Here is a 16,135-nt window from a genome sequence, read left to right as displayed (position 1 = left end):
AAGAATTGTCCATTTAAAATGGTCAGAATTATTTCTATGTTATATATATTCTACCACAACTAAAAAAATAATTTTTAAAAATATTGCAGAAGCTTAATTTCATATCATTTTATGTATGTATGTTAATATTTATAAATAGTTAACATAGACTAATATTGATAAAAATACCAATATAGATGAATGAATAAAGGTAGAAGCACTAAAGATTTCTAATTTTATTTAATGAGTTCAAATCAAACTCAATAATCCAGATCTACATACAATAAGTAGAAAATGAAAATGAATACGGGTTATATAGTAGCTCAATTCCTATAATATAAAATTTTAAATCCAAACATGAAACTATTTAAGCTCTTTATTGCAATTTCTTATTCTGATCTCATAGAATAGAAAGCTCTCAAATCTCTCAATCCCAAAATCTATGTTGATATCTAAAATCTTCAAGGCACATGAAAGTTTTCTAGAAAAGAATGTCTTTTAAAAAACTAAGATCACTAAAAATACAAAAGCACATATCAGACACACTATGGCTTTTTTTTTTTTTTTCCTGAAATGTCTACCAACATGATATCAGGCTTCAGCTGAGGCAGGCTGGGAACCCACACTGGCTTCTTCCTGTAAATCATCCCCTACAGAAGATTCTGACTCAGTTGGAGAATTTTCTTCTAGTTCAACATATGCATCAGGGATTTCATTCTCTGTTGTACCTTTATCATTATTAATGGCAGCAGCCTCATCTGGAGCTGTATTTGTAACCTCTGGGATGGTGTCAGCATCGAGTTTTGCAGTTTCACCCAACACTGTCTCTATAACCTCTGGCCCAGTTTCAGCGCCGAGAGCTGCTGTCTCCACCAGAGCAGCCTCTACGCCTTCTGGGCAGGCTGAACCCTCTCTTAGGACTGCATCTGCACCCGGAATTTCTTCCACGCCTAGCACCTCAGCTTCCACGACAGGTACTTCCGGCACTTCTGAACTTGCTTTCTCAGCCACGGGGCTCTCTTCTTCACCTTTAAGATTTAGTTCATTAAGCAAAGTATTTAATTTAAAGAACATGGGAATATGATGGAATAATGCATAGTCATTTTTAAAAAGAGTCAGAGCTATATGTACTGATATACAATGGTCTTCGAAGTACATTAACTGAAAATAAACAAGGAAAAGTATAGTACAGTATGGCACTATTCATAGTAGAATAAAAGAGGGATGAGTTATATACCTAGATAATTGCATTTTCAAAGACTCTAGGAGAATTACAAGAAACTGATGTCATTGGTTGTTGGCTCTGGGGGAAGGGGAATGGGAGATTTTATTTTCTGCAAAACTTTTCAAACCTGCTGTAATGGTTAGGTTTAAAAACCTGAAATGGTTAAAAAAAAAAACCTGCTAAAAATTAAAAAAAAAAATTTACACACAAATACAAAGAATGTGAAAATAGCCTAACTGTTTTTATGAGCTAGCCTGAAAGAGTAGCCAACAAATTGTGACTCTTATCCTCTCTTAACCTCAGTTTTGTCAACTGTAAAATAGGGATGTTGATAATATCTACATCACAGGGATATTATGAGAATTAATTTAAAATACTGTATATGAGAAGAGGCTTACAGCTCATAAATCGCTCTGCAAATGCTGTGTTTTATTATTATAATCAGCTTTCTCAATATTACAGTCAGTAGTGCTTATTGATGATTTTCTCTGGTCATGAACAAAAGGTTAAAACGCTTCCATGAACAATATCTCTGTCCTGGAATAATGCTTATGGTTATTAATACTGATGGCATTATAGTTGCAATGGGAAAAAAGTGTGGTTTAAAGCAAGCAGTTTAGGCAAGGAGTATACACTGGAGGAAAAATGCTACATTTCTGTCCCTGTGGTTGCCATTTTATCACAGTCAGATCAACCGAGGGACTCAGTACACAGAACTGATTTTACAAACGTCAAGTGTATTTGGACAAAGAACACAAAGTTGGTCTTAGCCAAACTGAAATAAAAACTAGTTTTATAATTTAAAAAAAAAATGAGAGAAAGAAAAGATTTGAAATCTCTACTTATTATCTCTAGCTGCTGAGAGAGACAGATACTAATATCCTGCCTGCCTGACTGGAAACTTGATTAGGGGAAAAGTAATATTACTACACAAAGAAGTCAAAGCCACTGATCAGCAGTATAAACATAAGATGTTTTCATTTATTAAATGCAGTAATCCAAAATGTAGAACAATATTCTTTAAGTTTTATTTGGACTTTTTCTTTCTGTATGAACTCCTACTCAGAGCCACTCTGGATTGTTAGTACAGAAGCCAAAAGCAAATAGTTTCCATCGCTTACAATCTTTGTGACTCAGGAAAAAAATAAATAAAATCACTTTACCTTGAAGTGGCTGCAACTCCGCTTTGTTTTTGTTTTCCTTATTTGTTATATGTTCCGAGCGTTTGGCTTTCTCTGATGTGATTGCCTTGTAAGTCTGAAATGAAACGTATGCTTAGGTTTATTTCTTGAGCTCTAAGATTCATTAAGCCAAGTGCAAAGGCATATATAATTCCCCGTGTAATCATCATTGGAAATCCATACCATAACCACAATACAGCAAAGAAGAGAAACCATTACACACCAATCTACTTTTTTACTTTCTCTTTGGAAACCTGGGCCATTACAGAATACTTAGTAAAGGAAAGAAACAAATATTCCTACAGGGTAAAAGGAAAGGAACAAAATTTCCTACAGGAGTTAAAGATAACTGAAAACATGCATACTAGACCACAGATGAAGACAAAGGGGGAAAAAACAATGCTAGAGCAAAACTATTCTAGCAGGCATTTTAAAATATCCTTCAGCATTTATCCCAGAAAAATGGAAATGTTGTTCTCACATAGTAGCTTTATTTGTAATAGTATGTTTATTTGTAATAGCCAGGAACTGCAATCAGCCCAGATATCCTCTAACAGGCGAATGGTTAAACAAATCGTGGTACATTTATACTATTACTACTCAGTTAAAAGGAATGAACCATTGACATACAACAATTGGGATGAATTTCCAGAAAATTATGTTGAGTGAAAAAAGACAATTTCAAAAGCTTATACACCTTATGATTTCCTTTATGTAACATTATTGAAATGAGAAAATTATAGAAATAGGGAACAGATTAGTGGTTGCCAGGGGTTAGTAGGAATGGAGGGGAGGCCGGGAGAGAAGTGGGTGAAATTATAAAAGGACAGCATGATGAGTCCTTGTGGTGATGGAACTATCCTATAGCTTACCTGTGTGGTGAATACACAAATCTATAAATGTGATTAAATTGCATAGCATTAAATACCCACACATGAGTGCATGTAAATCTGGTGAAATCTGGATAAAGTGGATGGACTGTATCAATACCAACTTCCTGGTTGTGTATTATAATTATGCAAGATGTTGCCAGTGGGGGAAACAAGATGAAGGGAATATGAGCTCTCTCTGCACTAGTTCTTAAAACTGAATGTGAATCTCAACCATCTCAAATGACAAAGTTCAAAATACTCTTCCAAAATGACACATTCGTAGATCCCAAGGAAGATTCGCCAAATAAATAAGGTTTATCATTTAGAGCAGCAGTATTACCTGACCATAGGTTACTTGAGAAACAGCATCGGGAATAAAGCTATCTTAATCATAGACACAATGTGCAGGCTTCATTTCATTTCATATTCAATTGGATTCCTTTGACCCGTACTCATATTGCATGATGATATTTAAAAAATGACAGTCTCACTATTCCAATCACATCATGTGTATTATTTCAGCTTTGTTAAAAATATCAGAAGTGGTTTATCTCTTTGCAGTATTCATAGACTTTATATATATTTAGTATTTATAAAACTTTTTTTTGCATGGGCAGGCACCAGAAATTGAACCCGAGTCTCCGGCATGGCAGGCGAGAACTCTGCCACTGAGCCACCGTTGCACCGCCCCTATAAAACTTTTATAATCAGAAACAAGTAAGAATCATACCATGCAAATTACAAGTTTTTTCCCTTCATTTTACAGTATTTTTAAATTAGGCTGTGACAATGGAAAATCCTCAACCTTGGGGGTGGGAGTGCTGCAAAAGTGGCTCCGTAACAAACTCCCCAGTGTTTAGTGGACTTAAACAGGAATCAACCGGCTTTGAAACCAGCACAGCCAACAGAATCAGCAGGAATAACAATCCACAGTGTTGTATAAAAGCAGGGAGCATTTTCCTAGTAGGGTGGAAACTCCTGACAGCTACAGGACAATATGCTGAGTTGGTGTTCTCGGTTCTCAGTCCACTAAAGCTGAACCAGTGCAGAAATTTACATCCCTGAAATGACCATCCGGTGGCACCATCTGTTATTGTTCAAGGGACTATAATGTACGTTGAGAAAAAAGACTAATTTTAGGTAGACTTGAAGAGATGACAATATTAGAAGAATTCATATCCATGTGTGGCCCGAAGAATCCAGCCTTTCCACTTCTAGCATAGTCAAACACAAATTAGATGCAAGGCCTATTAGAAGAGAAGGTCTTACATTTAGACACTGGATATTTTTATTTATTAAACGCAAGCATTTAAAATAAGCCACAATTTTTATAAGCTGAATCTGACATTTCTTTTTTTAATACACCCATATTCTCAGAAAAATCAATACCAGGCCTCTTTCATTCTAAGGTGTCCTAATAGCAGAAGCTTTACTTAGAAATGAAAACCTGCTCTTAGCTTGTGAATCCCTAAGTTCATCAAAATCTAATATAGAATTTATTTTAAGACAGGACATAAAAGAGAGAGGGACAATTAGAACACAAGTTTTTGAGAGTCTCACACTCTGTACTTCCTCAAGAAAGTAGTCTAGGATTCTTGTGATTAATGCTTCCAACATTCACGATTAAAACTACATGATCCTACTTCCACCCTGTTGTGCTAGGAGAATGAAGCCGGAAAGGGCTCTTAGTGATAGCTACTCTACAGCCTTCCAGTTTAAATTCCTTTAGCAGACCAGATTGGTTCATGTTTGGCACTAGGAAACATAATTAGGAATATAGTGATGTCCAGATGAAATTCATTGACCCAGCTTTCCAGATTATCATATAGCCTGGTCCCAACCTTTGTTTTTCTAGGAGCCTATATCCAACTAGAGTGGCCCTGAGCAGTGTGGTTCAAGATTGAAAGATGGGCGGAAGCAAAAGAATCTCAGTAGAGTGACAGTTGATAGATTAGTGGAGGACAATATGAGTAACATGTTTGAAATTTCCTGACTTCTTCAGGCTCTCAAAATTCTGAAGACTAGAACATGTATTTTGGTTTGGCCATACTACATAGTCCCATTTTTTTTCTTACTAAAAATCTCCTAGTTATGACTAAAAATCTCCTTTTGGATGCTTCTGTAGAGTCAAACCAAAATGTTGTGATTGCATACTCTTAGGCTTCCAAAGAATGTGTAATTATTCTACTTTTATTCATAACGAAGATTAGTTTTCAATTTAGAATGTTTATGGCAAAATGGCAAATGATAAGTTTATCTTACTTAACTCACAAATGTTCTCTTATTTTAGCTCCTAGATCAAACTTTATCTACAAGTTTAACTAATCTTACTAAAGCAAATACTGCTGTGACCAATCTCATTCATATATTCAGAATGTTGTCTAAAAGCAGTTTTCATATCTTAACTAAGATAACTTTTTAGTATGTGCTTAAAGATCAAAACAGGTATAATTTGGAAGTCATTTGTGACTGGATGTGCAAGATAAGCACATACTGGATGGTATATGTGCACCACATGTTAGAATTTGCTGAAACACCAAGATAAAATAAACTAACATCAAAAAATATGTCCACATGTTAGCAGAGAAGCAGACTAGAGAGACCATTTTAATATTATTAAGGATTTATCTTGTAAATTTAACAATAGTTACCTTAGGGGAGTGGGGTAGGGGATCAGGAAGGAAAACACTTTTCATTTTATATATGTCTACACTTCTTGAATTAAAAAAATATGAATAAATATTATAATTTTCAATAATAAAAGGCTAGTTAATCTGTGGATAACATTTGTTAAATGTTAATAATAGTACATAATCTTATAGGATTGCTGTAATTATATGATAAGCAGTCATCAAATGTCAGCTATTATTAGCATTTAAAATGACATTATTTTTAATGAAAATCATCCACACTTCATGGTACTAGGAAATGTTGATTCTATATTTAAAAAAAAATCTTCATATACTTTAGTTGATATATTCTTATATTTCAAATGATTGTAAGGTACTTTTCAAATGTGTATGTTTAATGATATTTAAACCTCTTGCAACGCTGTATATTTAATTAAGCCCATGTCCTGACCTTGATATACCTTTGAACTTGAGCACAAGTTGTAAAATAGCTGAATTCCTCAACACTATGGTTAAACACTTACATAATATCCACCAGCACTGACAGTGACACCTACAACAAGATAATATATCATATTTGATCCAGATGATCCAGGGAATTTGTTAGATGACATCCCGCGAAGAGATACTAGAAAAAAAAATTAAACACAGTTAGCTCCACCCGTGACCTATTTTATATAATTGCATCTTTAAAAAGAAATTTCCCCTCAGTGACCCTAGAATCTATGAACATCAAGTCATTTGAGCTTAAGGGAGTGTACAGTTCTACAAGACAGGGCAATATTTCCACGCGACATTCTCCCAATCTAATTTGATGATACTTATGAAACCTGTAATCTTGGTGTGTAGTATTATGCTTTTCTTGGAAGGGGTGCAGATGTCAAATGGAGAAATGACAGAAGCATTAAACAATTTTAACAGTCAAATGAAAGTCATATTAGCAAATGAAATCCATTTACTCTATATCCACCACTACAGGATTCAGTGGAAATGATTATCTTTAAAATGAATTAAATATAACTGTACCTAAAATTTAATCGAATGTGTATTTACATGTTAAATAAAGCAATTATGTTGAAACCCAACACATTTCTATAAATCTATAATACAAATGTAAAGATAGGAAGAAATCTCAAATTTTCTAACACAAAGGGGAGATGGACAGATATAAAATTTTTTCAAGGCAATTGTTGCAACAAGGTCTGAAATAGGAATACAAATCTGTACAAACTAATAGAACTAGAAAAAAGTACTGTGTTATTATATTTAAAAGTTTGGGCATACCACAAAGATCAGAATTACATTTTTTACAAAAGACTCAAAGCTGAAGGAGCATAAAGTTGACATGGCTGAGATTCTTTATTTTAAAGGTAAAGAAATAAGGACATGTATTCATTCAACGGATACAGCTCATGACCTACATGTTTGGTATTCTCAGAAGCATTGAGGATGCAGCTGTGACAAAATTTTTTTAGTCTCAAGTAGCTCACAGTCTCCAAGGAGCCAGGACTAGAGAAACAATTGTAGGCAATCACATAACAGTATGCGAATGCTATAGGAGAATTAAATAAAAGGTGCAATAATAGCATGATATTGTAGTGAAAAAACTCGGCTAGTTGGGTAGTATAGCTGTACAAATTGAAGAGACTCTTACCTGAGTTCTGAAGGAGGTAGGAGTTTGTCAGATAAATAAAAAAGGAAATGGCACTGGTGGCAGAAAGGCATAAAGTGTACAAAAAAAAAAAGCATGGAAGTTGCATGACCGGGAAAGTGCAAAGTAATTTGCTGTGGACTGACACAGGGAATTGGTGTGGAGACTAGTGAGATATTAAGATTCTCAGAGGGCAAGTCTTAAGACATTTGCATTGGTTACAAACTTTTGTCAGTAGCAAAGTTGGAACCATTTTATGTTTATGTTCTTAGTTTGGACTTAAATGGCTTGGCTGTCTGTTGGGAAAAAATATTTGTTTCCCCTACAAAAGCTGCCCAAGGATGTTATAAGTGGTAGTACCTTTGATCTGTGGGGGTCTTTTGTTGGCTTAAAAATACATCTCTCTCACCAAATAGATAATGTATAGTTTTTGTATTTCTCAATCAGACAAAAATAACAACAATTATTTTTAAAAATAGGAGAAATAAAGAAAATTATCAGAGATTTAAGTAAATACTTGAATTCAAGGATAACTTATGTCAAAGTTATTTAAAATAGCAATGAAATGGGAAAGAAACATCGAATAAGTATTAGACAAATTTTAGCACATTAGTATATTGAGAAACAAATAATTTGTGCAGAAGAATATTTAGTTACATGAGAAAATATTTACAACACATCAAGTGTGAAGTTATAGCAAAGTTATCTCCATAGAACTATCCCAGATTTGTGAAAGCAATGTGCATAAAAGGATACGTGCATTAAAAAATGGATAGGGACCCAGCATCAAGGGATTGAGAAAACCTTCTCGACCAAAAGGGGGAAGAGTGAAATGAGACAAAGTGTCAATGGCTGAGAGATTCCAAACAGAGTGGAGAGGTTATCATGGAGGTTATTCTTATGCATTAAGTAGATATCACCTTGTTATCCAAGATGTAATGGAGAGGCTGGAGGGAACTGCCTGAAAATGTAGAGCTGTGTTCCAGTAGCCATGTTTCTTGATGATGATTGTATAATGATATAGCTTTCACAATGTGACTGTGTGATTGTGAAAACCTTGTATCTGATGCTCCTTTTATCTACCTTGTCAACAGATGAGAGGAACATATGGAATAAAAATAAATAATAGGGGGAACAAATGTTAAAATAGATTTAGTTTGAAATGCTAGTGATCAATGGAAGGGATCAGTAAGGGGTATGGCCTGTAAAAATATTTTTTTGTTTGTTATATTTTTCTGTTGTCTTTTTATTTTTCTGAATTGATGCTAATGTTCTGGGAAATGATCATGATGATGAATATGCAACTATGTGATGATATTGTGAATTGCTGAGTGTATGTGTTGGGAATGTTTGTGTTTCTTGTAATTTTTTTAATTAATAAAAAAATAAAAAAAAGAAAACAAATAAAAAAAAAGCATTTGACAAATTCCAACATCCATTCTTCACAAAACCCTCAGCTAATGAGGCTTAAAGGAGATTTCCTCAATCTAATAAAGGACATCTATGAAAAAAAAAAAATGGATAGGCTGAGAGGATGGTATGGTGACACATGACAAACTCTGGGACCTGCCCTGTAACTGGTTGTTGAAGAGTGCTCTGACAACTATTGCTTTTTCCTTTCTTTTCTTTGTATATATGTAATACTATAGAATAAAAAAGTTTAAAAATCTTAAAAAAGAAATGGATAGAGGAGGTAAAAGTCTGTAACATTATATACTAAAATGTAAACAGTGGTCTTTGGTGACTAGTAGGATTACAGGTAACTTCTCTTTTCTATTTTGCCCTTCGATTTTCCCAATGATCTATCATATACCTAAATTATTTATTAAGTTACATTTTTAAAGCAAAAATGGAGAACCTAATTTGATGAGGCAGTTAAAAATTTATCCTTAAATTTAAAGTTTAAATTTCAACTGAGACAATTTTCTTTTTCATCTAAGAAGGAAGTGCGAATAAAAGGTTAATTAATGTCCACGAGTGAAGAAAAATTTTAAGCGTCTGGCCAAGAATGCTTTTTAAAAGCTAAACAAATCAGTATAACAAAAATAGCAGTTAGATGAGAATTAGAAAAACTCAACCAGTATTGCTAACTGCCCATTCAGAATTTTAAACTTTTATTTTGCCCCAAGTTGGGGAGAAAATCACTTGACACGCGCGGTGAGAACGGAGGCGTGCGGCGTCTGGGCAGGACCGCGGCGGGCAGACGCGTGTCCCGGAGGGGTGGGGTGCCCCCGCAGCGACCGGCCCCGTTATCTCCCGAAGCTTAAAATAAATGGCTTCTCCCTCGTGTTCCTACGTCATCAGCGACAAAATCGCTCTATCCTACTCCGTGGAGTGATGTAGGAAAACGAAGCCCCGTTATTTCTCTCGGTTGTGGCGCATCTTCTTTCCGCCAGAATGTAGAGAGAGACCCGAAGCTGGCGGGGCCGACTTCCCCCCGCTCCCAGCCCGCGGCAGCCCAGGCCTAATCCAAGTGTAGGGGGATGAGCACGTGGAAACGTCCGCGGGAATCTTCTCCCCCGCCGGGATCCACGCTGTGGGATAAACGCTCCTTCGGAAGCCTCAGGAAGAAACCCGCAAAGTGAAGGGAGACGAAGACCTTCCCAGGAGGCTGCCTGAGGGCCTCGGCCGGCCCCGCCCCGCCCCAGCCGGGGTCCGAGAGGGGTGACCGCTGAGGACCCAGGGCGCAGGCTGGGGGCATGAAAAACAATCTCTGTTGCTCACTTTTACTAAGCACCTACTAGTTCCAGGCATTATATTAATTTGTACTTAATAATTACCAGCTCGGCACTGCAACTTCTTCGGGAAATACACGCTCCCCTTACCGCGCACCCCCCAGTCTAAGAGTGATAGATAGATGCAGGCCCTACCGAGCCGGAGAGCTGGAGAGCTCCTCGCCTTCTTGCAGCCCGAAGGAAAGTGCCCGAAGGCCATTTTCTCACCAGAGGGAGCCCAGGGTGCCGCGCCCCCCGCCAGGACTCGCGTTTCTTCCCCCAAGGACTTCACCACGTGCCCGGCGCCGAGCACCCCGCGCCCTGCCTGGCTGGCAGACAGAGCCCATCTTCCCACCCACGTCCCGATTCCTCGGGAACTTGGAAAGCGAATTGGACCCTTCAATAATAAAAGAGGCAAGCCGCACGTATGTTTGCGGGGCACTTTTCTAAGCGCTGTTACCTACGTACGAACACTGAAACTCTCCACCAGTCCAGGAAGAAGGAATATTATCCTGAGTTTAGCGAAGAGGAAAATTGAACAGTTTGTCCGAGGTCTGGACGCAAAGCCGATAGCCCGTCTAGTCTGGATTCAGGAGTCTCGGGGAAAAACTTGCCTACTTCCAAAGACTCCGAGAGCCGCGGAGGGTCTTCCCCGCGTCCCTCAAAGGGGGTCCTCCTCGCCCGACCTCCCCCCCCACCCCACGCACCCCCAATCACAGGCTGCTTCTGTCTGCCGCGCGGGTCGGGTTTGACCCACCCGAGGGCGGGCGAGTCCCGGTGCCCGCGCGGGATCCACGTCCGAGGTGCCCGCGGTCCTCCCGGCGCCCGACACTCACCGTCCTTGCGGAGCCGTGCGGGGCTCGGGGGCGGCCTCAGAGGCAGCGTCAGCGTCCTGGACACAGCCCTGCGGAGGTACATCTCGCCCGCGTCCGCAGCGCGGCGGTCTCCCGGTGCCAGCAACGGGCTGCCGAGTCGCGATGGACCCGGCGCGCCCCGCCGGGGGGAGGGAGCCGACCCCCGCCCCGCCCCGCCCCGGCAGGCCCGGGAGGGCAGGTAGGAGGTTGTCCTCTGCGCTCTCGCCCCAAGCCTTCTCTCCAGGCTTCCTTGCTATCCCGAGGCCTGTCCTGGAAGCTGACGGCTGCACAGCAGAAAAGGGAGGGTGAAGCAAGAAGCCGCCGTCACTTTCCCGACGCGCTCTGTTCCACTGAGTGAAACTTCTCAGAGCAGGATGGAAACATTTTGGGATCGCATCCGGATTAAATCGTGGGCATGATAGTTCATGCCTAGCGCAATCTGAACCTACGTTATCCCACGCACTCCGTGTCCTAGGGATGTAGTCAGAGGAGGGGGGAGACTCAGCCTTCCTTTGCGCGGTGGATAACGTTCAAAATCGCAGCAAAATCTCCAGGCAACCGCCGAATCTAGGCATCTCATTATTACAATGTCTTTGAATATAAACGCCAACGAATCTGTGTATTCCTCTCTGAAACATGTAATTAATATTTCCATATCAACTGAAAATGCTAAATTTTGTTTCTTCCCCCCGGTTTCATGTACTTGCTTCTTCATAGTGGCTACGAGGATCTATTATGGTTTGAATATGGAAACCAGTAATTTAAGCTTGTGACATTTTCTAAATGATCAATCTTTGTGAGGGATCATTTCCCACTATAATAGTATGTGTTTGGCATTTCAGTTTATAAAACACTTTCACATATATTATTCTCTTTTAATTCTCACTCTAACCTATTAGCAGATGACAACACAGGGTGATAGGGAGGGGTGAGAGACTTACTGATTGATGGTCATGAACAAAAGGGAAATGAATATAGTTCTTCCAGTTCCAAATTCAAAGCTCTTCACACTGTCCCAGAGGGTCTCGAATGTAACAGGTGCAGTGTTTGCTCATTTGCTATGTAAACAAATTTTGCTCAGAGGTCCTAGTGCTGAACCTATTTCTAACATATTAAAGTAATATTTAATATAGAAACTTTGCTCACATGAAGAGTACAAGTCAATGGGCAGAACTGATTTTTGATACTCAGAAAGAGTAGTGATCCCTACTGATTAAATGCTTAAGAGCACTGAGCTCATGCATAGTAAGAGGGATCAAGATTGGACTGCCAAGCAGCACAAGGGCTGGGTGAGATCCAGATCCTTTTCAAAGATGTAGAACATCCAGATTAGTACATTTGCTACATTAGACCAGAAGTATGTACACATTCTCCAGCAGTTTAGCTGTTAATCATGTAACACCTGTCGTGCTGTAGAATATTTATTTAATAAATTGCCAGCATCTAGGACAGATTGACAAATCAAAATAAAATTTTCCTACTACTGCAATTCATTTTTCCTTGGTAGATTTAGAATTGGATCTTGACTTGGATGCCAAGGAAAGAAAGGCAGCAAGTGCTTTTAAATGAATTTATGCATGCATTATATTGTTATATAATATCCTGTAAACATTAAATCCCAAGGCTCCCCTAAAAAGGATTCTTTTTGCCCTCCACCTTATTGGGTAAAGACCTGTAAATGATGATGGCCCCTCAGGACACTGTTCTAGGCTCCTGCTCAGAATTTAGTTGTAGACTCTAGGTCTGGGACAGTCTGAGGTCTTCTGAGTCACCTCCAGCTCCACAGCAATCATCCAGTCTCAGTCAGTCAAACTATCTATAGATATTTATCACAAGTGTACAATATGCTAGGGACACTGCTAGCTGTTTTCACTTATTTCACAAATATTTATACAGCATCTATTATGTTTAGGCACTTTTCCAGGGCATTCCCCATGAACAAGACATGATTTCTGCAAGAGACATGAACTAACAACTTTTCTCAGCCAAGCCCACCTCAATGGGCCTAAGGATCCCAATGAAGTCCCTGACTAGATATCAATTATAAATGATATCTAAGCGCTTTGACTAAAGCCAAACTGATTTAATATTTAAAATGTGTCACACATGTATACAGGGCTTTAAAAGCTTTCTCAAAGTTTTGTCACATTTATTTCATTCACTAAATAATTCTTATTAAGTAAGTGTATATGATTATCCTTATGTTACACACGGAAAAGAAATCAAGTAATATAACACTGAGGTTAAGATCATAAGTGTGAGGGTAAGACACTGGTATTATTGTTCTGAGTCTGTAAAATGTGGATAATTCTTTTATATATAGGGTTGATGTGTACTCTAAATTTAGCACATTGAGTTTGAAACATGGTCAGCTGGTTGGAGAAGGCAGTTCTTGGTTCTGACTTCCTGACTAAGGTAAAGCTCAAGGCTCCTTCAGGATCTTTACTTTTCAGTGAGGCACGAGAAAGGATTCATTGTATTCCATCATCACTTAACAGAAGGCAAGCGTCAGTGGGGAGTTAATCATATCTTCTAGATTGGATGTAGCTGTCCCAGATGAGAGATGGAAAGTGTGGAAACTTCTTCCATTCCTCAAGCAAAACACCCCATCTGCAGCATTTTTTCAGCACTTGCTGAACAAGTGAAATAGGCAGACATTGTGATTATACTGATAGGATCTAAGTTTTCTTCCTCTAGTTCCATTTTAAGCAATCTTGCTACTTTCCAAATTCACTTTCATTGTTTTTTCTGTTCACTTTTTTTCCTCTTCCTACAGGCAATTCTTAGAGAATCCTATTTAATGGAGCTCTAATTTAATGGTTTTTTTCTTTTCGAAGTTCAGTTATCATATTTGGCCAAAGTAAAAAATGTCAAGTGCTAAGATAAAGAAATATAGTTTGTTGCCAAAAGTAACAGAGCTTAAAAGGAAGTTTATTAAAAGTATACTGAATCTTGAATAGGGTGTGAGATCTTGTTGGTTTGTCCAGGTTAGTATAATGCCCCAATATATCCCAGAGTAATGTTGGCAGTGAATAAAGAAGTATTTGCAAAGACCTCTAGGGGAACTGGGGAGAAAGGAGGAAATATTCAACTTCTGCATTTTGAGAATTCCTGATATTCTCACAAGCAGTGCGGACAATCAAATCAATGGGCTGAGCCCTCGATCTTGGGGTTCACCCCTATGAAAGTGCAAAGAATAGACTAAGCCTACCTGTAATTATGCGTGGGTGTCACCCCCAAAGAACCTCTTTTGTTGCTCAGATATGGCCTCTCTCTGGGCCAGCTTAATAGGTGAGCTCACTGCCCTCCCTCCCCACTACGTGGGACATGACTCCCATGGGTGTAAATCTCCCTGGCAATGTGGGACAGAACTCCCAGGATTCTCCAGGGCCCAGCATCATGGGATGGAGAAGGCCTTCTTGACCGAGGGAGGGGGCATGGAGGGGGGGGAAGAGAGAAATGGGACAAAATAGTTTCAGTGGCTGGGAGATTTCAGACAACCTAGAGGTTGTTCTTGTGCATTATATGGCTATCCCTTTTTAGTTTGTGGTGTATTGGAGTGGCTGGAGGGAAGTACCTGAAGCTGTTGAGCTGTATTCCAGTAGCCTTGATTCTTGAAGACTCGTGTTAATAATGATGTAGCTTTTATAAAGTGACTGTGTGATTGTGAAAACCTTGTGTCTGAGGCTTCTTTTGTCCTGGGTATGGATAGATGAGTAAAAAATACTGATTAAAAAAAGTAAATAATGGGGGGTGGGTGTTAAGGGGTGGAATAAATTGAGTGGATTGATGTGCTGGTGGTATATGGGGGGAGTAGTGTGGGGTGTGGGGTGTATGAGTTTTTTCTTTTGCTGGAGTGATGCAAATGTTCTGGGAATGGTCGTGGTGAATAACACACAACTGTGTGATGGTATCTGTGGGCCATTGATTGTGTACCATGTGTGGACTGTGTGTGTGAAAATTTGTCAATAAAAATGAATTATTTTAACATTTGAGCCATACAGTGAAGATTCACCAAGTAGGGAGAACCAATGTGGCTATTGTGAACAAAAACGTACAGTAAGGACAAGGAAGTTTTCAAGTTGCTCACATTCTGGGGAGAGAGTTTTTTTTTTTTTTAATATTAGAACTTGAAAACTTTAAAGATCTACATGTAAAATCAAACTGCAAAATAAATATTGCTACTTCTCCAGAGCCTTTTTGATCTTAAAAGCTCATCTCTCTTGGACCAGAGCGGATTTTCTTCCTATTCTTTCCTGAAGGATATATGGCTTTCCATTTTTATGGCAAATTCTTTTCACATCTTGAAACATTTCCTCAGAGAGGTTATGTTCATGTGGCACATTTGCTCTGTGGCAAGCTGTTTCTTCTGAACCAGAGAGTGCTTTAACATTAGGTCTTTGCTATGCAAGCCTCTGTGTTGGGCAATAGTTTCCAAGTCATTAGTGACATTGTTTATAATGTTACCCTTGAAGACATCCTTGACATTTTTCTTGGCCTGCTTGGGAAAACAGAGATAACTTGTTAGAGATAAGTTGGCCTACTTCAAATGACCACCACCTAACTACGGTATTGACAAAAATGCTGTTAGTCATGAAAACGTACCCTAAATGGTCCTCTAATGGCAACAGTAATAGTTAAGGTGCTACATAATTAAATGCAATTCTCTAACGGCAACAGTAATAGTCAAAATGCTATATGATTAAATGCAATTCTCACAGATGGATCTCCTAGGAAATGACACTGCTTTGTTTTTTCTTAATACTCAATTCTTAGCCTATAACCTGAACTTTTCAATAGATAAACATGGTTATAAAGTAGCATAATTTAGAGGTGTACTTAGGAAGGCAAGTTGGCAAGAAATTAAGAAAAAGTCTTGATAAATACTCTTGATGGCCTATAATATTTGGGTAAAATGAAGGGGGAAGGGTAATCAAGATAGTAAAATTGTATTACTAATCTTAGAGGTCACTCAATACTTTCCCCATTTATTCACTTTCTTTTCTCCAGCAAAATAAATGTAAGATTC

The 16,135-nt window shown here is 38.6% G+C and overlaps 1 protein-coding gene across 2 annotated transcripts; it reads right to left on the bottom strand.

Moving 5' to 3' along the window:
- Positions 1-200: 200 nt before the first annotated feature.
- Positions 201-11,234, bottom strand: MGARP (mitochondria localized glutamic acid rich protein). 2 transcript variants are annotated; one of them, XM_077140001.1, is made up of 4 exons: positions 11,089-11,234; positions 6,412-6,515; positions 2,368-2,461; positions 201-1,007 (listed from the first exon to the last, which is right to left on the bottom strand). In XM_077140001.1, the coding sequence occupies exons 1-4, from the start codon at positions 11,168-11,170 to the stop codon at positions 571-573; spliced, it is 717 nt and encodes a 238-aa protein (XP_076996116.1). In that variant the 5' UTR covers positions 11,171-11,234; the 3' UTR covers positions 201-570. The 2 variants fall into 2 exon arrangements, with proteins under 2 accessions (XP_076996116.1, XP_076996117.1); XM_077140002.1 differs by lacking the exon at positions 11,089-11,234 and adding an exon at positions 10,409-10,487.
- Between the last annotated feature and the right edge of the window lie 4,901 nt (positions 11,235-16,135).

The sequence above is a fragment of the Tamandua tetradactyla genome, chromosome 22, assembly GCF_023851605.1.
Source record: "Tamandua tetradactyla isolate mTamTet1 chromosome 22, mTamTet1.pri, whole genome shotgun sequence".
Taxonomy (NCBI): Eukaryota; Metazoa; Chordata; class Mammalia; order Pilosa; family Myrmecophagidae; genus Tamandua; species Tamandua tetradactyla.
The sequence above is the reverse complement of the archived record's forward strand: the minus strand, read 5'-3'. Positions and strand labels throughout refer to the sequence as shown.